We start from the raw sequence: 24591 nt of genomic DNA, 5'->3' as shown, positions 1-24591 counted from the left end.
AAAGACATTGCTTCCACTCTATAACACACATTTGTAAGGACGGATTCGCGTCTCATCCACGAACTGTGCGCGTCATTGCAGTATTTGTGAATATCCCTGACTGATTTTCGAAATGTTTACTGCTGTACGAGTGCATCCCATCAATCAAACTCTGATTACTTATTATGTTTTGTTTTCCTGCGGAGCCCTTTCTTCCCCCTCCATCGGCGGACGTCAGCAAACGCCAACAGAAACAACCACTCACACAGTACTGACGCTCGTGCGACAGGCCAGAGAGCAGAGGTTGGGTGTTTGGTTGTACACAGAGAATTAGGAAGCAGGGAGGGTGGACGAAGCGATTCAGGTGGAGATCTGGAGGCCTGCAGCAGGTGGGTGAGGCGAGGTGCTGCGACACTATGGGGACATGGATCTGGGTCGGGATATAACCCTTATTTTGATGTCATTCCCGCAGAAAGGGGGCAGATAAACCGACCGTCGCTAGCTTAGCTTCAACTGGATCCAGTGATGAGGTCCAGTCTGGTCCCGGCGCTTAAGAACACACGGATCCGCCTCTCCAAAGGATCAAAACAGGAAAATATGCGGGAACGCGACTGACGTCCTCTGGCTGGGGAACATCTTGGAATGCTCCATACACAGGAGACACAAGAGGTGTGAGGTGTTAAAACTCCTTTCATGAACTGTCACGGCGTGGAAACCAACACAGTTATGTTTGTGACGGGGGACAAATAAACGATCGAATGGTTCTGTTCAGATATAAAAGAATCATTAAACGACGCGTTACACCGGCAGCTGAAGGCGTGGCCTCTGAAAACACGGCTACTTTTGTGGTGGTGAAATGGTGAAACGGATAAAGAGGCCCGAGGCTCGCAACACTCCTGCTCATCTATTACATGTGGTGCGGTAGCAGCACTTCCTGCCATGGAGAGGGGCCTGACCTCTTAACAAAGAACAGGTTCAATGTGGCTCCCCTCCCCCACACGGGGAAGCTGATGAGGGTCACGTGACCTCTCTAGACAGCAGCCATGGTAATATGTCGGCGTGGGGGAAGGGCGCCTCCGCTCACATGGCGTGGTGCGGATGAGAGGCGAGCGCGGGGAGAGCCGGTGCAGCCCCTCGTTGTGCCGCCGCGGCCGCCGCCTCCGTTCCCCCGAGCCCCGCGGCTTTATTTAAACAGTGCGGAGCGCGCGGGGACGGAGAGACTCCAGTGTTGGTGTGTGAGAGCTAGAGCTTTGTGTCCTCGCCATGCAACACTCCCCCTCCCCCTCGGCAGCCATCTACACTGGCGAGACATGTGGAGCGCTCGGAGGCGGTTATGTCATAGCCTACAGACCCAGTTACCAGACAAAGCCCTGCTCCAACCGCTCTGAGGAAAGCAGTCCGCAGCCTGGGACGCGACGAGCCGCGCTCTCGGAGCGCCTCAGCAGCGTCTGCTGGAAAGAGCTGCTCATGTTCTAGACCCAATGTTCCGATGGTGTCGTCAAGACGACCGCCATCTCCTTCCAGAGGCCACATGTAGCTGCGAAGGTGCGTCATGGCTGCGTCCAGAGGCGCAGCTCATCAGAACAAGACCTTTGTTCTCCGGCCGATACGTTTCCCAGAGATTTTGAAATAAAAGACTTGTTGTAGTGTCTCTGCCAGACCAGTGTGTGGTGCTGCCCATGACTCTCCAGTCCGCCATTGTTGATGTGAAGCTACAACTTGTGGCTACGAGGTGAAAGATTCGGGAGGCATTGTGTACAGCGACTGAAAACATTCACCTGTCCAACACTGGACTAGTGCTGATGTGACAGGTGTGTCCTCAGGAGGACGGACCCAGTGAGGAGCTAAGATGAGGCAAAGTCTTCTCCACACCTCGCAATCCAACACAACTAGGTTTGATCCTGTTGTTGTCGTCTACCAAAAGATAGATACGTAGAGGGATGGCTAGATGGATGGATGAGAGATGGGTAGAGAGATGGATAGATAGATAGATAGATAGATAGATAGATGGATAGACAGACAGATGGATAGATAGATAGATAGATAGATAGATAGATAGATAGATAGATAGATGGATGGATGGATGGATGATAGATAGATAGATAGATAGATGGATAGACAGACAGATGGATGGATAGATAGATAGATAGATAGATAGATAGAGAGAGAGAGAGAGAGAGAGACAGCGAGATAGATGGATGGATGGATAGACAGCAAGATGACTAAGGCCTGAGCCAATGTGGAAGGGGGGCCCGAGGAAGGGGGTGGGCTCACAGTGACTCCCCTCTTCTCTCAGCTGCGCTCTGCTCCAGGGAGCCACATTCCTTCCTCTGCTATAATCAAATTCCTGCGACGGTGGTGGGGGAGGGGAGAAGGCGGGAAAGGCTGACAGATGGGTCGAGGACAGAGGTCAAGGGTCGGCGACCCAGCCATCCAACACCTTCCTCCCCCTGCAGCACAAAGGCCGTCACTAGGACCCTGTTTTCATGGTACAGTGCTCAGTCCCAGAAACACCAGGGCTCTGACGGTGACCGATTCAGAGGGAGCCACCGCGAGCGGGGCTTCTCCACCGCAGCTGTTCCCGCTACTATTTCCCAACCGGCCTCACTCCTCAAATATGGAAGTGAGAGTAACAGACGCAGCGTGTTTGCTCATCATTTCTGGGCACTTCATGACACAAAGGCTGTTTCCATGGTGACCTGAACATAACCAACCGCACTCTCACACACCGCTTTTGGTGAATTACATTCGCTGCTTGTTGGTGCGTTCAGTTCAGGTCTGCTCCCGGCAGAACAGACGCCTTCTGAGATCTGTAGCTCTGAGAGTGTGTGTGAGTGATATGCTCCTCTGATAAATAGGAAAAACAAAGCAAGAAATGCACGTCATTTTTATTTCATCTGAATAATTTGAGCATATTTGTTGTTATATAAAGCATATTCCAAGTACATTCATATTTAAAACAGTCTCTCAGCAGTATTTTAATGACTTGTTTATTTCAATCATTTAAAAAATACAGTATATTATTAGCATATCTGAATGTAAAATCTAAACTATATATAGATATATTTTAATAGGGAACGAACTCAAGCTGTTTATTTTCTCTCTACTGTTACTGCTACGACTAATGACAACAATACATTATTTATTTATCACATCTAACTGTATCACTATATATATATATATATATATATATATTTTTAGCTGTATTTAATTCATTTAATTTCATTTTTATTTTAATCATTTTCCTGTCTATTCACCCCAAAAAAAGGCTCCCTGTAAAACTGGGCTCTTTCTCTTCACATTCTCCTGAGATTCCGTTGAATTCATGTGTTTTCCAAGCGTGTTTCGGCTGACCTACATCAGTAAACAGGCTCTCTGATATACCAGAGCACATTTGGCTGGAGAGTGGTGAGAGAAGACCCACACTGGAGGTGAGAAGCCGTGCTCGCTGGTGGAGCAGGAGAGCCACGAGGAGAAGGTCCTGGGTCTATTTTGACCTTCCTGTAAAAGTGGTTTGTCTGGCCGCGTCTGTTGTGTCATTCTCTGCCGGCCGTCTGTCTTTGAACAGCATTTCTAACTGTATGATTTATGGCCGGGGGGTTGGGCGGCTGGGGGAAGGGCCCGTCTGCAGCCAAGGCCTCGTCTCAGCCTCCTGCTCCGTCATCGCAGCATAATGCTGTGTAACGGGCCCCAGCTCAGCCGCGGTCCACCATCACTCTCTCTGTCCACAGCGGGAAACCCCTCCTCTGCTCTGAAGGGGGGGGGAGGAAGAAGCGACAGACTTCATCCTCTTACATCATCATCATCATCATCACCAGGGAGGCTGAGAGGACTCGCCTCAGCCTGGTGCTGACCCCGGGTCCAGGACAAGGGTCTGACACGCACGTGATCGTGAGAGTCAAATGAAACCAAGAGAAGGCAGATTTGACTCTACTGATCAGTGTGTGAGGAAGTGTGTGTGTGTGTGTGTGTGCGTGTGTGCGTGCGTATGTGTGTCACGAGGAGGAAGAGGGGGTGTTTGAGGACATGCTGCCATCTAGTGGCGGAACTATGCACTGCAGTTTGGTTCGACTCCTCATGAGGATGAAGCCGGGCAGGTCACTGCTGTTCAAGCCGTCACTTCCTTTGTTTTGTTCCAGTGGTTTCATCAGCGGGTTCCTCACGTCCCTGTCCAACCAGGTGAGGTGAGGCGGATGTCTCCAGCAGGGTCGAGTCCCCTCTCTCCTAGGGACCTGCCTCAGCTCCTCTGGGAGGTCTCTCCTCGCTCTGCCCTTTGACCTCCTACCCTTGGAAGACAGTCGTCTCTTAGAGGTTCTCCTCTGAGTGTCTCCTGGATGACTGAGCTGCTCTTTCTTAAGAGTGAGAAAGGGACACTGTGGGTCACTCCAAAGCTGGTGAGCACCGGTGAGAGGGCAAACCCAGCGCTCGGTCTTCTGGCTCAGCTCTTCCTCCGCCTCATGACTGAAGGTGCCTCTCCGACACTGGGACTCCTCCCCTGCAGAACCACGGCCTGAGACTCACCAACACTGATCACCTCTGACAGCTGCCATCGTCGTTTTGCTCCGGCTGTCTGGGCTCGTTGGCTCGAGTCTACCGCCGCTCTCCGTAGAGTTTACTGTCACCCAACTATTCAATAAAAAGCCATTGTTCTGGGAAAATATTTGTAGCTATTTTAGTAGGAATTTCCCTCCAGCCCCATAAAAAAAGACAGATATTTTCACGGGGAAATTCTTGTGAAGGCACCAAGAGCGAGGGAGAAGCTGATCGTAAACACTCGCCGCTTTATTTTACTGCTTGTTGACGAAAATAGCGTGGACTTAAGCGATCAGCGGTGGCAACATGACAGGCCTCTGGAGTCTGTCAGGTTTACGACCGACTTCGGCTGCTGCTCTGAGAGACTGGCGCGATGCGACTGACAACGTGTGTCCTGAGCTCAGCAGAGTTGCACTGAGCGGAAGAGAAAAATACTCCAGTGAAAAGACTCCCTGCAGGGAATAAGGCGATGCCACTCATGAAGCCACAGCAACTCCAGTCTTCTCTGACTTCCTTGGACCACAGTCAAGATTGAATTTGTTTAAATGGACTGTGACTTTTGCAACGTCAACCCCCTTTTTCAGTTGTGTTGGGGGCCCTGTTGTTATGCAACAGCAAGAAGGGTTTGAGGAAAACAACCTCAGGAAGTCCAGTGAGGACCAGCCTCGGCTCACCAGGCAGAATCCTCAGCAGAACCGGGCCCAGTGGGAGAGTGTCTCGTCAGATTAGGAATGGTTTGTCCGACTAGGCTGAGGATCCGTTCATCCAAATCTGAGACCGTGGTTCTTGTTCTCCAGGCGACAGAAATGTACGCAGCATGAGGTGGAAGGGCCGACAGCAAGAGCTGAGCTTTACGGATGGATCTACGTTCTGAAGTGAGGTTGTGAGGAGAACCTGTGCTTGACAAGAGCTGGGCCTCCCTTCTCAGCCTTGGCTCCGAGGAGGACTGGATCAGCTCTGGAGCAGGAATCTTCTCCTCACCGTGAGGCCTCATAAGCAGCTGGAGAGCAGTTTAACTCCTGTGGACAGTGGTCCAGGAGGAGAAGCCATCATGGATCAGGAGACCACCTCAGTATGGAAACTCTTATCTGCAGGCGCCCCTCTAACTTCTCACAGGAAGGAGAACCTGCTCCAGTCACGGCTGAGGGACCGCAGAGCAACATCACCTCCAGGCTTCAGACAGGGTTCCTGGCTGTTTCTCAGACAAAAGCCGCTCCGTCCTCAGCCAGGCTGAAGTCGATCTTATCTCGGCGCTGATGTCATCGTTCTCCCAGAGATAGGCCTCATGTTTTTCATTTAGAGTTGGCGGCGGCGGCTGCGCTCTGGCTTGGAGCAGTTTGGGCTTGATTTATTTTGGAGTGACGGCGGGAGCAGATTTAACAGCGATAATGTCTGGAGAGTGGAAACACTGAAGACGGCTCCTACGCGAGCTGTCGAGGTTCTGTTATTAATGGCTCGTGTCAGCGGATCAAACAGCACCAGCGACCGACCACTGCTTTCTTTTGGGTTATTTAAGATGGCAGGCGCCGAGAGCACCGTCACCCTGGATGCTTGGAGCCGCGCTGCTCTTGTCCAGGTCAGATCTGCTCTTGGAGATTAGCACTTCGCTGAATGGCGTGTTCGCGCTCATGTGCAGCTGCCTGGGTTTCCTTCCACCACTCCAACTTCCTCCCTCGAAACAAGCTGTGCGCCACACGCTGGTGTGTTCGTCGGCTCTTCTCATGCAGGAGCACAAGGCTTGTGCACGTAGTGCTCACCTCTTCCCTTCCTTCAACCTGAGCCACGTCTGCTTCCTGGGCAGAAGATGCAACACTCCACAGAGACAAACAGCAACGGACTGGTGTCCAGGAGACTCTGGAGAGAAGTCCTGCCCACCTTGGTCTCCTGATGGACCCACAGTCTGCATCAGTGCATGATTCCCACATGGACCTAAAGATCTCCGACTCGTGAGGAGCATTGAACATCAGTCACTGCTGAACTAGAGGACTGGCCTGACCAGTGACCTCCAGAAGGTCTCAGACGACTCTGCAGCTGCTGAAGGTGAGAACAGAGAGCTTAGCTGGATCACCTCCAGATAAAGACCAAGGTGGTGGACCTGGGCAGGTCTGGACTCTCTTTTTAAGAGTGCAGACGTTTTGTTGGAAGCCTCCAAACTAAGGACAGAAGCTCAGACCGCAGTCTGGGACCAGCAGGTGTGTTTCAGTGTCGAGTAGTTGACCGTGTTCGGACACAAGAGTCCCACCAACGTGCGGTCAGAGTCAGGAAAACACAAAAACAGGAAGTGAGGGGGACTTCCTGTTTTCATGAGCTCATGTGTGGTGAAGGCCACAAGGTCATCTGCTGCCCTCTACTGGACCGAATGACCTGATGCCAGATCTGTGACTGAGCTCCTCAGGACTGGAGCACAAAGCTGGTCGCGGCTGGTGCTGAAGCCTCTGTGGTGCTTCATAGTTCTCACCGGTGAAACTGCTCTGTTTTCCCTGAACACACACACACACCTCAGCGGCGCCTCATCGAACGTGTGAACTGAAAGAGACGCTGGTGTGTTTGATCATGTGACACGGTTCCTCATGTGAGGCTAAATTTAGCTGGTGTTTGGTCTCCAGACGTGCTCCTTCACTACCGCTGCACAATCAAAACGCCAAACCGCCTGCACCACTTCTCCTCTGAAAATAGACGCTGAGTCGTGCCTGAAGACACTGCCCTCTGCTGGTGGCTGGCTGTCACTGCGTGAGTCAGCGAAGGTTCTGGATCACTCACAATAAACATGAAGGTCAGTTACGAACCAACACGCACAGCCACGTCTCCTGGGCCATGCAGCGAGACGTGGCGGCCAGATGAGGCCCCCGGACCCTGAGTTGGACAAAGAAGGGGGGACACGCTCCATTTATGCAACACAGTGATGAGAGAACGTCTCATCATTGTGTTGCAGTGAAGCAGTGATCCTCTGTCAGTTATGATCCGTTTCAGAAGCAGAGACTTTACGAGGAACTCTGAGCACTGCAGGAGTTTATGTGCTTTCCTGTGTGTCTTTTCCTGATCGGTTCCATGTTTGCTGAGGGTTATCCAGTTAGCCAGAGTTGGTTGGCAGCGGCGCGTCCTCGTCCAGGGAGCTCCAGGCCTCGCGCCCAGCTGGGAGACCCTCAGCTGCAGGACTGCGAGGACCTCTCACTGTTTGTCTTCACCTTCCTTCCGCGTGCTTGGGTCATTCATGGGAGGCGAGTATCTGACATGTGCGTGCGAATGGCAGCTAATGACATTTTTGACATCGCACACTGACACATATTGATGCTGATTCCTGTGATGATTCAACAGTCATTTGCATGTGCGACCTCTCACACGGACACCGTGTCAGACGGTGATGGATGAGTGGAGCACAGGCTCCGAGGGGCGAGGGGCCGTCCAGTGCACTGACCTGCAGACACAGGAGGAAGAGGCGTCCATGCTGCTTGGATTCCGAATGAAAGATTATGAAGTAGGGAAAAAAGCAGCTACAGCGAGACATATTTCATCTTACATACAGCTCAATATAAGTCATAAATATTGGAATATCTTTGGGGAGAGGTGCTATGTGGCAGCAAGCCACTTAATTACAGGGTTATCTTTCAGTGAACTGTTCAGACGGAGAGGAAATATGGCTGAAAAAGCATCGCTGGTTAAAGGAACGTAATGCGTTTTGGTGACAATAAGCAAAGTAAATCTCTCTCCAACCTGCCTCCATTCTCTTCATGTGTGCGGCCAGATTCAGGACCTCACTTCTCCACCCCTCATGCGTCTCACTGGATGCCCGGCTCACCACGGTGGCCCCAACAAACACAACGTTGGATGCGCGGCTTGAGTTCCGTGGGCAGCTGACTTCAGTTATGACGATGTTCTGGATTTTTCCGTTAAAAACAGGGCGAAAACCTGCGTCTTCGTGTCGACTTCCATGATGTGTCCATGGTTTTCAAGCTTGTTTCAATGTTTCCACTTTGTTTGAATTGACTTCTGAGGGCCACGTAGAGCGGCACGAGGCCCCTGTGTTAGAGCATCACCAGCTCCGTCTCTGGCAGGTGAAGCCAGATCGATGATGAGCCCATGGCGGCGCCAGCTCTGCGCAGCGCGCAGAGAACGCACTTCAAATCAATGCAGTTCAATGATTCGGCGTGATAACAAGCTTCATGAGAACCTCTCCCCCAACTGGGCCGACGGGAGGCTAAAAATAAGCGCTAACATCCTCTGCAGGATGGTTTTCTGTCGCTGTTCTTTCTGGAGGAGGCGGCGCAGCGTGGGGGCGCTAACAAGGGCGAGCGGGCCCTCAGCTCCGACCTCTCGGGGACGTCCCGACGGCTGCAGCAGACGTCAGGACCGCACACAGACCCGTCCGCTTCCTTCTCCATAAAAGCCCGCACCACACGCGGCTGTAATAAGCCAACACATTAAGCCATTACGCTGTTTTCAGGTCCACAGACATCCGTGTTTAGGGGCTTTAAGAGTGGCGGGGGAGGGGGGACGGGCGTCTGAGCCCCCTCCTGCTCCGGGCTGGAGATTCAGGTGGGCACCAGAGGGTCGAGGGTCAGACCGCCGAGTGAGTCACGGAGGCTGCAGCCAGGTCTAATGATGGAGCCGCTCCACTCGCTCCCTGAGCAGGATTTAAAAGCAACACCTATAAAAGTTGATGAGGCTGCTGCTGTAATGGGGTTCAGGGAGGTTCTCCAGGAACTGCCAGGCGCGGGATGGTCTTGTAAACACTTGAGGGCACTTTCTAAATAAACACCAGCTTTTCCTATATGTCATCTTCTCTCCATACCTTGGGCGGTGAAGCGCTGCCAGGAGTTCACGCCAGGTTTTTTGTGTGTTTCGATGGTTTTCCACGTAGTTTTTCCAAGCTCCTGAGAAGGTGGGAGAGCGGAGGGCTTCCCTGACGCCGACGGCCTCCTCCACCGATGAGAGCTGGATGGGGTGAAGGTGGCAGAGCAGGTGTGTGTGACGGGTGACCCTTCCTCTCATGTCGCTGCCTTGCTTCTCATTGACACATCAGTGACCCCGAGTGGCACAACTCAAGCTCCGTCGACTCGTTCAGGAGTCCTTCCCAGCTTCCTGGGGCGAGAGCCCGGAGAGGACCCACCGGAATACGACCACCGACGGATCAGTTGGAATCATCAGCTAGCTTCTTTATGTTTTTGGAGAGAGGGAGGAAACCAGAGTGTCAGGGAGGACTTAGGAGCTCCTTCTCATTCTGTGTCAATGTGACCGTGAAGGCAGCAACAGAAGACACTGAGGGTCAGTAGTCTGACTCCACCACCAGCCTGGTCACCTATGAGGAACAAAAACATCAGAGTGGAAGCAGATCACAGAAACCTGAATCCAGGGGCCAGTGACAGAGGGAGCAGAAGTGAAAGGATCTTGTGAAGAGTCATACAAACAGAGAGCGCTTTATGTCCTCCCAACTGCTGGTGGTGTCCAGTTGCGCTTCAACGTGGACGCTCAGAGTCAAGCAGCAGCAAGGGCTGTGGAGCGGGAGCTGCAAGGTTTCCACGAGGTGATGCAAGTCAGACGTCCCACCGAGGGCATGCGCTGAAGAAGAAGGAGAGACACCCAGACTCCTGCTGGCTGTCATCAGCTGCCAGTCAAGAGGATGAGGGCCGCTCGGCTCAGGTGCTGAGGAAGCTCAGCGGGGCCGAACCGGAACACTGACAACGCTGCATCAAGAACAGACCGAGCCAGGTGCTCCACAACACCAGACCCGTCTTAAAGAAGCCGTCTGATAGGGTCACGCCGCTTCTGACGCCATTGCCTCCATGTCACGTGACCACATTTCTCCGTACCTCCGCGGTGACCCCACCTCTGGCACCAGCCGCAGCTGAACCTCTGCTGCTTCATTTTATACCATCGCAGCATCATACTGCTACTACTGCTCATAATAATAACAATGGGATGGATGAGTGTTTGTTTAAATCTCCTCTGGTACGTTGCGAAGGCGTCACGTGACTGGTCAGCTGGTAGATTTGTGTGCATCAATAAGGCTTGTGAATGAAACACTGCAGTGATTCGGTGACCCGAGTGGAGGACGCTTCTTCTCATTTCTCGCCTCTTGAGTGAGTCCGACGAGACGTCGGCAGGTGGTCGGACATCCACCTGCGCACGAGCCTCCCTGCGCCGGCCTACCTGCTGGCCCCGCCTCCGTCCCCGCCTCCTCCAATCACGGCGCGCTCAGCGCCCAGGCCCCGCCCCTCCGTATAATTGCGCGTGTGTGGCGTCTCCGGCGCTCAGAGTCGCCCGCACCGAGCAGGGATTTACACCCACGCGCCACGGACCATGTTCTCCCGGGGGCTGACGCCGCGCGCGGCCGTGTGCTGGTGGATTACGGCGCTGCTGAGCACGGGGAGCGTGAGCGCGCGGAAGCCGGACGACTCCTTCTTCTCCAGCGGCGGCGTGTACCGAGCGAGATGCGCCTCCAGATGCCTCAGCCTGCACATCACGCGCATCTCCGCCTTCTTCAAGCACTCGCAGGTACAACTTCTGCCGCCCAGAGCCTCCGTGTGCGCGCGCGTGTCGGGTCCAACCTGTTCCCGCGGAGCGCTCTCGCGGGGCTCGTGCCTGCAGATCCGCGCTGGCGCCTCGCGCCACCGCCGCTTCTGCGCCTCAGGTCCATCACTGAAGCGTCTGTGGCGCTGCGGAGGCTGCGGGGCGCCGCGGCCAGTCGATCCAACTTCTGCGCCCCTCCGTGCGTGTGCCGGGGTGCGGGGCTGCAGGAGCCGCGCGTGTTTTCCAGCCTCCACCGAACGCGCTCTCCCCTCCGATCCTCCGACTCCCACCCCCCATTTGCATCTCCAAGGCTTCCCTCCCTCCACAGCGACCCTCCACTGAGCGAGGGCTTCACCGACCGAGGGGCTTCTCGGGTTCCTCCTCGGGTAACGCTCCCCGGGAACAGCCAGGCTCCGAGTGTTCAATGACCCCGGTGGAAACAGTGCGTGTTGTTAAAGTGCAGCTGGGCCTCCAGGAGCGTCAGGTCCGCCACTGGCCGACCAACAAGTCCCATCACTCAGCAAGTATCAGCCCTAATGACGCGCTAATAGTCCCTGTAATTACGCGCAGGCCCCTGGAGTCTGGGGCCAGGCCGGTTCCTCGGTGTAGGAGGGAGGGGGGGGCGAGGTGTCTGAGGAGAGGAGCGTTTTTGTGGTCAGAGATAAGCCGCTCTGAAAGCTGCCACGTCTAAGAATAGAAGGCAATTGTTGATAATCGGCAGGTCTGTGGGATGCAGCGCTCATGTGGAACTGGGGGGTCTGGTCAGCTGCAACAACACATGGCTCCTGCCCCTTTGGCCTCGACCCCCCAGGCCAACACCTCCTGGCCATGTGGAGAGAGAGACCTGCTCCTGGGCTGAGCGCCCAGGTCTTCACTTGGACTTCACAGGCTGTCGGTCTATGGGTTCTTGTAGCCAGGAACCTGATTTGCTGGAACCCTGCTCCTCTGCTGGCTTTATGGGGTCAGAGCTGCTGCCTGCACTGGCCCTGACACTGTTGCCCCTGCACCGTCTGACCTTCTCGCCAACCTTGTTCAGGAAACCAGTCCTGGTCTGGGTTTGACCGACTTGACCCCATCACTGCCGCCGCTTCAGAAGAACGATCTGGTCCAAACATGGGGGTGGAGGTGGTTATGGTGGGGAACCTCCTGAGGAAACGCCAGTGAAGAGACGTGAGGTCGGCTGCAGGTTGCAGAGAGATGGAGACTAACTTCCCCCTCTGCTTCCTCCCTTCTCTGCCCAAGTTCTGACTCACCCATCAGTGAAAGCCAGTCCCAACCTCCCAGACCTGGGTGAGTTCTGAGCTGATCCGCACCTTCCTTCGCCCGTGTGACATGGATCTTTGCTACACACGCACCCACCTGCCTGGACCGTGGTCTTCATGAGCTGGAACGGTTGGACGCCAGCTGAAACACATTCCTCCAGAAGCCCGTGAAGGAAGCGCGGCGAGGCTGAGGTCACCTTCCTGCTCAACCCTGGGTTGGTGCTTAATGTGATCAGCTGTAACGTGGCGTCGCCGCGGCAGCAGCGCCGCCTCAGCAGCGCAGCGTCAGCAGCTCCTACAGGTGGATCCGCTTCCTCTGCCAGATCTTATTTCAGCGCCGGCGGTCGGAGCTGCTCTCCGCTGATTGAGAGCGCAGGCCTCTTAATTCAGGGCCGCATCCTTCAGGGGTCACTTAATACCCGACAGCAGCACCGACACTTTCCATCTAATGTGAAATGAAAAACCTGCTGTGTGTGAAGTGGCGACTGCTGCTTCCCTTTCATATTCCAGCTGGGCATCTCTCCGGTCGAGTCTCGCCACGGTGGCGTCCTCCCTCACTGAAGCAGCCCCGGCGTCGACTCCAGCCTGGAGGATTTATCCTGGCAATAGAATTTCCAAATACGCTTTTATTGGCATTTTTCTCTTCACATGGGGAGCGTGTCACCCCGGCAGCGTAGAGCGAGGGGGAACACCCCACCGTAAATATCAGCCCCGGACACTCTAAAGTATTAAGAGCCAGCTGGGAGCCCGCTGCAATAACCCGCTCCCAAAACATGGGCCTCGTAGCGTGTAGGTTATTTATGTGTCGACCCGTGAAGCCAGAAACAAGGTGTGTCCTGGCCGCCGTCTTATTACACGGCGCAGTAAAGACGGCGGGATGTCAAACGTGTCGGCAGTAAAGCCTGCCGCATCTCTCGGGGAGATTTGTGTTTCAGCGGAGAAAAAACACGGATTTATCCTCGCCTCTTCACGTGCTGTTGTGAAGACGGCGGCTGAATAGCGCTCAGCCTCACCTGGCGCTAACGGCTGCGGAAGCATGACAGTTGTGTCTGTAAATCCTGAACAAAGAGCCTCCATTCTGGACGGCTGCGACTCGGCTGCCCTGGTTCCATTAGTCTCCGACACCTTTCGTGGGCGGGAAACTTCCACAGAGGGTGAAACCGAGTCGGTGTTGGAGCCAAGCTGGAAATGATGTTTAAATGGAGAGAAGTGGAGAGAGGCTGCGGCTGGGCCTCCCTCTGAAGGGATAGACTCCTGGTCAGCCAGCGGGGGCAGTAGCTCTGACTCCCCGGAGACGGTTCCAGTCTCTCTCCCATGTGGAGTTTGACTTTGTCACTGTGGCAAATGACTTGGTCAGAAACAGACTGGGTAGATAGGACGAGACCAAAGTTGACTTGGGAAACAAAAAAGAAAAAACAAATGTGACTTGCAGAACTAGGAGTCAGATACAGACTCTGTAAATGGAGAAGCTGGAAGCAGGTTTGGTCAACTTGAATCTCAGTAGTCAGACATTGACTTGACTGGAGAGAAGCTTGATAATGGACTTGGTAAATTAGAGTTGGATCACTTCACAATGGACTCGGTGAAGTGGTTTACAGGAAATACACTTGGTAAAGTGCTGAATAATCAAATAGACTTGGCAGATGAAATGAGACGAGCGCTGACTTGGTGAACAAGGAATCAGCCAAAGACAGTTTGATGAGTCTGAAAAAGACTTTGAATGAAGTAGAAAATAAATTTGCTCGACTTGAGAAATTAGCCAAGTCAAAAAGGGACTTGATTAGTAAGAAACTTGATGAAAGACTTGGTAAATTAGCAAGTCCTCGAGTTGGTTGACCAAGTCCAAAACTAGCTCTCCTAGTTAGAGTGTCAGGCGAGTGACGCCTGAAATTGACCTGTTCAAAGTTCCTAATTGACTTGGTAATCACTGCAAATATGACCTGACAAAAAAAGGATTCAACTGTAGACTTGGTTAATTCGCCCAGGCCAAAGATGACTTGATAAACTAGGAAGTGACTTGAACTTGATTCATCCAAAGTGGAGTTGGTACAGTAGGATGTGGAAATAGACTAGGTATATTCGATAAGTCTGAAACTGACTTGGACAATAGGGAACTTGGTCGAGTAGTTGACCCGAAGCAAAGGTTGGTTTATAAAAGACTTGGCTTAGCCACGTCAGAGTCCAGCAGGTAACGTGGTTCTTACTGATGCTGTCCGAGGCTCACCTGAAGGTGTCAGTAGAGAGCACCATAGAAGAAGAGTCCTCCATAAAAGGAAAGGTTTCTTACTGGTGATTGACTGACAGAAGGAAACACTCCGTCACCGCCCCCGACCCAAGATGGCTTCCCAGTGTGCAAACAGGAAGTGAGGGTGTTTCCTCTTGACCCGGTGGGGTTTCCAGTGGCAGAAGGAAGGACCTCGTTGATCCAGAAGTGACTTGTACGTGGACAAAGCTAGCACGAGAACAACCTGGGCTCGTCGCCATTCTGCTGTCTGACTTAGCTAACGGGGACAAGCGGAGCTCGACTCCCAGGTCACACCAAGCTCTGTTTTCTGAGGTAAATGGAACGCGCCATGAGAACTGTTGTAGTGCCTTATGGGTCTTGTTGTTACAAAGTGTCTACCATATGTTTTAATGTTGTGAGTCGACTCCGGTCCACAAGCCTGGAGCGGGCTTGAACAGAAGTTGCTAATGCTACATAGATGCTAAATAACTTGCTAGGTCAAGTTGGTGTCGGCGAACTATTCTCTGGAGGCGGGGCTTCCAGGCACCACCGCCGCCGACTGGTGACGTCTGATACGTTTCACATTTTCATCTGCTCTGGTGTTTTGTTGGATCATGTTGGTGGGTCCAGTGGGAGATGTGAGTGAGACCAGGTTCCTCTCTGTGTAGCCTGGAGCTCTGATTCATGCAGGCGAAGCTCTGGCTGTGTCTGCAAGTTAAAGGTCACTTTTCTTTTTGTGTCTTGGACCCGGGCTCAGACAGTAAATCACCAGCAGCACTGGTGACCCCTCGCTTCCAGAGCCTTTATTTTAGCTCTGCATATGTGCCCCGGGGGTGCGGTTATTTTGGTGCGGGACAATGGCCTCCACTGAGCTCCTGCTTCCTGTGGGGACCAGGTGAAGACATGACTGTGTCGGAGTGGCTCCTCAGGGAGGGCAGCGGTTGGCTTCATCCGGAGCAGGTGAGGGCGGCGCTGCACAATAGGCCGCCTCACAGAGCACCTGCTCCCCCTCCTCCTCCTCGGCGGCAGGTGAGCCCGCCCCTCCTCGCCTCACCCGGAGGATCTGGTGGCCTTCACAGGCCGAGTCCTTGACAGAGCTCCTCAGCGTTGGGGCAGCAGAGGAATGCCACGGTGAGTCAGAGGGATGAAGCCCTGACCTATAATGGTTGCCCTGCCATGGAGGGGTCAGGCCTGGACAGCTGGGGCAGCGTCCTGCTGAGCGTCTCGGCCTCAGCGATGCTGTCACCAAACCAAATTAGCTCCTCTGTGGAGCTGTCGTCCTTGACGGACGCCGTCAGATCTGTGTAAACCAGCCCAGCGCCGGCGCGGCCGAGGTCAAGGTTTGATTTGTCAGGTGTCGACGGGAGGCCACCTCTGGATTTAATCAGGGAACCGAGCTGTGCGCTCAATAATTCATGCTTTCATCAAAGCAGCTGGAGGTCGGGTGAAGTTTCCGCGTCATGTCGTGTTGAATCTGTGCGACCCAGCGATGCTGAGAGATGAAACTTAGACGGCGGTGGAACAGATGGCGCCGCCGAGCTCGGGCGCAGATGCTCTTCTATGGTGCTGGGAGGAAACCACTTCCATCTAGTCCTGTCCTTCTGCAACAGTGGGGCAGGCCCATCTGGGGGGGGGGGCCTGATGTGACGTGACCTCCGAACATACTTGTTTGCCGTACTACAGCAGTGTAATTGCACAGCCACTCATGATTTTCTCTTCTTCTTTTCTTTTATCGTCGACTGCTCATCGAGGGGGCAGCAGGCCAAGTGAAGAAGTCCAGACTTCTCATTCTGCAGCCACACAGGAAGTAGTTGGACAGAATAAAGGCAGTGACATCAGGTTCTGTTTGTGCTGTTCTGGATCTTCTCTAGTGTGTCGTGCAGCTAGCAATACTAATGCAGCGCTGCAGTGTGCGTCCGTGGTTCCTCGGGGAGAGAACCATGACGCTCAGAGGAACCTTCTCTGGAGCTGGTGAGGATGGAGAGACGCGTCCGTGTCCACAGTGAACACAGAAGTAGCAAATCGCGTCAGTAGGACCGGGGTTTTGGAGCGGCGCTCTTTATGTGCAGCAGCTCAGGTTTGTCTTCTGTGAGAAACGGCGACACCCTTGTTCAGCCGAGGGATGACAGGTGAGCCTGGCGCCCGCTGGAGGAGCGAGCACGTGAGGAGCAGACTCTTCTGCGTGGCGTGTTGTTGACGTCGTTTGTTAGCTTCACACAGCCAGGCAGAGCTGAGATCTGAGCTCCACTCACGTGCTGTGGATGAAGCTCCAGCTTCATCTTCATCATCCTTATCTCCTCGGCTGGAGAGTCTCTCAGAAGGCGTGAGCCAAGGCGCTGGAGCTGCTTTGAAGGCTGTGGGCCATTATCCTTGACAGGAAAAGCGCAGCACTTGCTGGTACTGGAAGCCAAACGAAACCCTTTAATGATAAGTTCCCCACCAAGGTCTCGTGGGAAATTTCTTCTGGATTACATTGTGGGAAACGGCTTTGAACTTGACATTGAACTTAAACAGACGTCTCTGCGCCTGCAGACCCCTCAAGTTTGGCTGCGCAGCCCTCAGAAGATCCAAGGAGCGGAGCTTAGATCCAGGATGTGGAGGATAATGAATTCCATTAATGTAGCTCGCAGGTTTCATGTGAGCGCACAACGCCGAGGTGCAAACACGGGGTGAAGAGACGTTCCCACTGTCTGTCACTGTCCTCATGCTCCAGATCACACAAGGCTTTTTTGAAATTCACCTCTGAAAAAACCTCAGTGACTTTGATGTCGAAGTGCTGCAAGTTTAATCTCTATCGTCTACTGCTCATAGGAGGCAGCAGGCCAAGTCAAAAAGTCCAGGCTTCTCATTCTCCAGCTCTTCTGGAGGAACACTAAGGTGTTCCCATGTCAGAGAGAAGTCCTGGGTCTGCCCTGGGCCTCCTCCCAGTTCAGCCCCACTACAGTCTGGGGCACAGAGCGGAGGTTCTTCTCTGAGTCTCTCCTGGGCGACTGAGCTTCTATCTTTAAAAGAGAAACTCCTGAAATGTGAAGAAATGTGTGATTCACCTGCCATTAATGGTGAGTTAACTCCGCTTCAGTGCAAGTTTTAATCTGCTCTGAACGTTCGTTCAAGTGTCCGCGAAGAGGCGCTATATAAATAACCTCCCAAATGTCCAGGCGATATTGAGGGGTGGGGCGTTGGAAGCGGAGTGCCAGTCAGCAGCAGCAGCTCCTCCAGGATCACTGGACTCAGTGGCTGCACGAGTCATGACTCTTTGGTTGAAACCCACCAGATATAGTGCTGTGTTGAGCAACCATTGCTAACACAGCGCAGCAGTGTTTATGAGGTGAAGCTTGGATTGTGCTCTGTCAGTAGGTGATTGTGCTCCTCTACTTTTGAGTCCGAGCAGATGCTGTGGAGCGGAAGAGAAGGAACGCGAGCCACCACGAGCCCTGGGAAATGGTTAGACCCAAACACCTCGGCTAATTCTATCCACTGGAAGAGCCTCTGCGTCGGCATTTACGAAGGATGGATTCGTGGTGTGCAGCGAGAGCGCTGCTCACCTGACTCGACTCTGCTGAGGTGGTTTACAAGGAAGGAGAACAGAGCTTGGAAAAGCTGTTTTGGATGCGCTGTCGCTCCCGAGCACAGCCAGTCATGCTCCCAGAGGACCACGCCTCTCCCGTACGCGGCTGAGGAAATGAGCACTTGTGCGTCCCCCATGGCCCCGTCCCGGCCAGCGCAACTGCGCGGCACTATTAGGACCAAATGTTTGCCTTGTTGCGGTGCAGGAGGTGGCACTTCCACGCCAATTAGAGGAAATTGGAGGCACAGAAGTGCTGACACCAGCCGCGACCCCGGGGACGTCTGCTGCAAGATCAAACGGGTCCTCAGAAGCGCTGAGGTCACCGCGCTGGCTGGAGCTCCGTCGCCCTCTCCAGACCTGTGGTGCCTGAGACTGGAGCAGAGAAGGCCACGCTTTGATGTGCTGCTTTGTGGAGTCGCACCAGTGAGTCTGTGCAAGACTCTTCATGCTCGCTGGAGCTGGTGCGCTCAGGGTCCGATCTGTGTTCACAATCCATCGCTCTCTTTTGTTCTCTGTCGATGATGAACGCAGACTCGCTGGTTAGCTGTCCAAACCCTGAGAATCCGATATTTGTGGCCAAGAACGGCTGCAGTTCTGCGCCAGAGTCAAATGTACTGTCCAAAACCAGGAGAGGGACGAGCTCCACCTCAGATCAACGTTCCCGTGTGTTCTAACTAGAGCTGTCAGTAGAGTCCCGCGTTTAAGCTCAGTGAATCGCTCTGAAGCTGCGTTAACTCCACACACATTTTCTCTCTCAATGTAGCTTAGAGGAAGCCACCAGGGTGGTGATGACATCTTGCTTTACGTTACAGTTACAACAGATTCATTGATCGTTCAATGAATCCATTCATGGTGAGTTAACTCTTAAGTGAGTGGGATGAAGTGAGATGAAAGGTTTGACTCTGCTCTAAACATTTGCTTGTCAGCCAGTCTGCGCTGTGTTTTGACTTGGCCGCCTCAACTCTGGCCTTATACCCGCTAGCAACACTAGCACAACTTGAGCGACTGTTTGATTGATCACGCACCATTTCTGATGGTTAGTTTGAACCGTATTTTCCTGTTCGTATCCGATCCTCCTCAGAAGAGAGTCGGTGACTTGGACTGACACGCTCAGTTAGCTAGCCACCTCCCTCCGAGGTGTTACTGTTCTATTGTGTGTTTGTTGTTGTTGGGCTCGGCAAGAGGTTTGTTTAGTGATGTAATGACCTCGTGGAGGGGAGGAGTCAGGGTCAGCTGCGGCTCGTGCTGGCGACCAGATATTAGCCTCTGTAGTAGCACACAGGATGCAGGGGTTCCGCCATTAAATATATGCCACTGGAGGACGGAGAGTTTCTGCCACTGTTACGTCTCTCAGAGACACTACGTATCGGGGAGAAACAGCAACGCTGCCCCCCATGGTTTCCGCTGGTACTGCTGCTCCGTGTCTGTGAGCTTTGTGGAAAGATGCACAAACATGGAGGAACTGAAGGCAGAGCACGGACGGAAGGCTCCGTCCGGATCCGAGCGGACTGAATGTGAACGGTTGGAGAGTTCAGTCAGGAAGAGGCTCCTCTGCGGCAGCAGCAACTGGTGAGGCCATGTGACTCAGAGGCAGCCAGTGCTTCAGTTGTGCGTCGCACATGTGAGATGACTTGGTGTGTGTTGTTTCTGCGTGACCTGGCGCCTCAAACCGACACGCCGTTCTCACGAGAGCCTCCCGGCAACAAAGTCGCACCGACGTCGCCATGGCAACAGAACTGTTTTACTTCGTATCATCAAACAGACTTCGGGGCCGATATCAGCAAATTGCCTTCGATCGAGTGGATAATTGTATTTCAAGTGTCTTCATTAAAGCCGGTTGTTGACTGATCCTTTCTTCTCCTTCACAGAACAACGGGTCCTTGGTCTGGTGCCAGAATCACAAGCAGTGCTCCAAGGTAATGTGGTTCCACCTCCGCCGTGAGTGACACGCATGCCGCACATGCATGCCTCATTATCGGAGGATAATGCTGCATAAAGTGCACGAGTCACGACAGGACCAGTTGTGTCATGCCTGCGGCAGAAGCCACAGACTTGTTGACTGGTCTCTCACTGCCGGCTCCGATAGAAAGCGGTAGAGAACGTCAGGACTTGGGACGTGGTTTGCTTCTCCTGTGGACGCTGTTTGGTGCCGTGTTTCCCGTCCCATCCTTGTTATGAAGCCGGCGCTGACAGCTCGCCTGAAGAGACGGCGCTGACACGTCCCGTCAAACCCTGCCGCAGCTGTTGACAAGAGCCTCCGAGCCTGCAGTGGAGAAGGAGGCCGCTGTGGAGTAAAGCCGCGCTGCGACTGGTCAACACTGTCGCAGCGTTACATCCGGCTGAGTTAAGATGTGAGCAGCACCTCGCGCTAATAACGTGGCTGCTGGCAGTGACGAACGCTCCTTGAATCCCGGAGTGGAGTTGCTCCTTATATTGTCCCTGTAAGTTCAGCGAGATGCGAGCTGCATTCATCACCCTCAGCACCAGGAATCTGAGGTCGATGACCTTTGTGTAACACTTTGGCCGACTACACAGGGACACGCACGATAAATGTTTTGCCGAGTCGTTTCCACTGAAGGACCAGTTGCTCTGCTGCTCTTGTTGTCAGTCAGGCGGTGGAGTCAGGACTGCAGACTGGTAAAGCTTCCTCACGCTGGCTGTTGTCAAATATACATACGTCAGGAGCCCAAGTTCTGCAGGGGGTTTCTGTTTAGCCTGAAATGTCTCAACATTTTGGCTGGTGAGGCCCGAGTCGTGACCTGCGAGTGGTGGTGTGTAGTCGCGGCTGAGAGGGTTGTGTGTCTGAGCAGCTGTTCCGAAGGGATTGTGCTTGTGTCAGTCATGTAGCTCCCACTGTATCCACTGGTTAAAAGTCAGCGGAGGTGCTAGGCACTTTACTTTCTCAGAAATGATCCATAAATAAAGCGAAGCGCTCCAGCTAATGGAAATCCAAGGCGGCTCCTGTGTGGTTGCTGCAGCGTGTTGTGGTGTGAGAAACACTGAAGTTTGCGGGAAGGAAAGGCCAGCTCCTGGTTACTGAACAAGTCTGCACCAAAGCTAGCTCATTTGTGCGCGAGCTGGTGCCGCAGGTTTCCCCGCAGCGCGGCACATTACACTTCCTTAGCGGTGTGAGTCTATTACTTTTAATAGGAGGCGTTATTGAGTGAAACACTGGCCCTTTGACAGCAGGCGTCCATTTTCAATCGGCCGTGACCGGCGTTCGTGTTGAATGTAAAGGCTGTGCAGAAGGCAGCGCTCCTGCGCGGCGCTCCGTCCTCTCCTTTCCACTCCGAGGGCCAACCTCGGCTCCTGGCGCTCGCCACAATCCCCCCGGCACTTTTTATGTGTGAAGGCGCTTTCTTGTTGGCTGCCAGTCCAAACACGGCGCGCTGTTTTCATAATCGAGCCACTAAAATCACTGAAGCTCGGTTATTTATTTTCTGTCCTCGCGAACAGGCATGTTAGCACTTCGCTAACACACTTGTAGGCTCATAATAACTTTGGCGCTGTTCGGAATGCTGCTTCAAGTCCAATTAATTCAGGTTTATTTCTTGCCATTCGGAGGAGCTCTGAGGCTCCTTTCAGTGCCTGGAGTCAGAGTTTTGGTGGCTCCTCGCGAGGGCGTGAAGAAGCCGAGCACACGCTGACAGTGTGTCAAAACATGGCGGCCTCGTCCACAACCGCGGCTCGTGCTTTACAGTCAGTAGCTGCTCTCCTCACTTCATGAAGTGGCAGTCTGGGAGACAAAGGCAGCGGCTCCCTGCTGCTGCGGTCGGGGCCTCATAACTCAGACAAGGCTGCCGTGACCCCGTCCATCTGTCCACTGTTTTGGAAGATCAAAGCCTGCTGGGTGCGTTTGTGAGGGGAAAGTCAGCGTGGTCACCTCGCCTGCAGTGTCCGGAGTCGACCCTCTTTGTCATGCTAATGAAGCCGCTCGCCCTCCGCCGCGCAGGGCGCTGGCATTTGTGGCCCCAGAGTCATTATCATGCCGCAACACCGGGCCGGGGACAAACTGCATTCAGCAGCTCAACAACAGGCTTTTGTCTTCGCGCCGCGCCGACTCTTCCGCCGCCCGCTAACACGCCTGTGCTGCGCCGTAAGAGCCAAGAGGCTTTTCACCTTCTTACACAAGCATCGCCCACGGCTGTGATCCCAGCGCTGGCTCCACTCTGCTGCTCAGCAAGGCTTCATTACTCACCGTGCCGTCAGCGCGGAGCTCGCAACATGAGCCGCACGTCACTCGGCCCCGGCGACTCGCTGGAACCTGGCCACCGCTCCAGACTCGCCGTCAAGAAAGGGCGACATTTGCTTGTGTTTGTGGTCCTGCGTGAGTCAGTCGCAGCTCTCACCAGGGTTTCCTCTCTAGAGGGCAACGAGACTGCGATCACGTCGGAGGAAGATCACGCCTTAGTTGTTAGGCCGGGAACAGGAATATCAGAATCACAAAACTTGAGTTAAGTTCTCCGCTCCGTTTCTTTGAAGCAGGAAGTGATGACGTGAGGGCAGGAAGAGATCAGGCCGGCATGTTTGACAAGGTCTGGGCCGGAGCAGTTACGGAGGTGGGTTGTAGGGTCACCAGTGAGGAGGGTGACGCAGCTGCGTGAGATGAAGCTCAGGAGAGATGTTCACGATGAGTTCGGCTGTAGAGTTTTCTCGGAAATTGCCCGGCGGATCTTCCAATCAGATGAAGCCTTTCTTGGTGTTCCTCTCGGGGGCGGAGCCACGTCTAAGTTTCATGTGGAGGTTGTGTCTTCTCGGGCGACTCGTGTTAATGCTAATGCTAATGGTTAGCTGAAGAGTGAGCTTAACGTAAGGAAAAGCTTTTGCGGATCCGGTCGGAGGCGCCGGATTCCGACCTCATCCCATGACAGCTGAGATGCTCCGCGCCTGTCGTGGACCCTCACAGTTCCAGGTGGCTCTTCTGAGCCCCTCTTCCTCAGCTGCACATACCGGGCCCAGCAGAGCAACTGTTTACTCTGAGGTTACATGTGCTTTCACATGTCTGACGCTTCGGAGCGCCGTGCCTGAATAACAATCCCTGGAATGTCACTGTGTCTCATTTAGTCTTTCAAAGTGAGCAACCCCCCCCCCCCTCGTCCCCCCTGAAACCCTCCGTTTTCTCACGGCACATTAAATAGGTTGAAGTGACGGAGAGGGAATGGAAGCATTGTTCGATTAACATAAATCTCAATTAAAAAAAGGGGGTCACTTTCCTCGCAGATGAAAGAGCCAGGCACTTTGTTTGCCAGACTGTTGTGTGGTCAGCGTTTCTTTGGCAGCCTGTCCCGCTGAAAGGACCTGATGAAGGCAGCTCACACACACACACACACTTCAAAGCTCCCTTTGGTGGAGTCCAGACGCCAGTCTCACCTCCCGGTGTTGACCACATCACCGGCCCTGACACCTGGAAGACACGTCCAGAGAGACCGTTGAGCTGCTCTGCGTCAAGACCCAGAGTCTGTCTGTGTGTGTGTGAGTGTGTGTGTGTGTGTGTGTGTGAGTGGGTGGGTGGGTGGCGGATGAGTGTGAAGCAGGGCCGGTCAGTCCCAGCAGGAAGGACCTGATCTGGACACGGCTGTTAAGTTTCATTGGCTGCTATCTGTGGAGCTCATTATTCTCTTGGTGGGTGGCGCGGATGAAAACCCCCCACAGCAGAGACACCAGAGGAGGGAGGCGAGGTGGAGGGCTCGCAACCTTTCAGCCCGTCCTGGAGATGATCCACCTCTGACAGATTTCTAATGTTCGCCGGGGATTTGCTTGTGTGGAGGGATTATTGCAGTGGAAGCGGCCGCACCCTCCTCACTGAGACCAGCTTGTTTACGCCTCTCGCCAGCGGCCGCCGCGCTGGTGTCGGCCAGATTAGACTGCGATTCAGTCTCTAAGCTGCGGCGCTTCAGAGATGCGGGCTTATCGATTCACCCCAAAGCTGCTGCGCCCTGCTGAGAGTGTGTGTCAGGCGACGCTGTGACACGTCTCTCCTGTCCAGGGTGTCCCCTGCCTTGGATCCCAAGTGACTCCTTTCCTTCTCTTATACCCCAGCACTTGCTGTGTTCAAGGACTGTAGGAGAGCAGAAGAGTCTCCTCCAGAAGGTTGTCAACTGGATGAACCAGAGCAGGAGGGACATGAGAGGCTGGAGGTGGACGCTGGCGGTAAACACTGAAGAAAAACTCAGGCAAACAGAGCCGCCGGCGCCAGGTCTGGGTGTATTTTGGCGATGCGTTCAGGGACGCTGGCGTGATCGCACTGATATGACCTCCAGCCTCTGCAAAACCCAGACAGGAAGTAGGCAACAAAGTAAAAGCACAAGCACGTCACTTTACCTACCGTGGAAACTTTGATCTTCATTTCATTCGTTCCTTTTTTAAACTTTTTAAAAAATATTAGATGACGTTGTGTCATGTGTTACTTGACTTCCAGAGTGTCTTTTTTATTCATAATAAATGGCAATGGAAATGCCTGTTTTCATCCAGACCAGAGAGCTCCCTTTCTCTTCTCCATGGGCCCTACAGTGTTTTCA

The 24591-nt window shown here is 53.7% G+C and overlaps 1 protein-coding gene across 1 annotated transcript in view; it reads left to right on the top strand.

The window, feature by feature from the left end:
* The first annotated feature begins 10781 nt into the window (after window positions 1–10781).
* The window catches only part of LOC128766113 (anosmin-1), a 46102-nt gene continuing 32292 nt past the window's right edge, over window positions 10782–24591 (top strand). Inside the window, exons 1-2 of the mRNA XM_053877505.1 lie at window positions 10782–11004; window positions 19942–19989. Of these exons, the coding sequence (XP_053733480.1) occupies window positions 10810–11004; window positions 19942–19989 (243 nt within the window). The 5' untranslated portion in view covers window positions 10782–10809. The remainder of the gene's footprint in view (window positions 11005–19941; window positions 19990–24591) is intronic.

This window comes from Synchiropus splendidus, chromosome 10, assembly GCF_027744825.2.
Source record: "Synchiropus splendidus isolate RoL2022-P1 chromosome 10, RoL_Sspl_1.0, whole genome shotgun sequence".
NCBI lineage: Eukaryota > Metazoa > Chordata > Actinopteri > Syngnathiformes > Callionymidae > Synchiropus > Synchiropus splendidus.
Note: the sequence above shows the minus strand (reverse complement) of the source record. Positions and strands in the feature narration are given on the sequence as shown.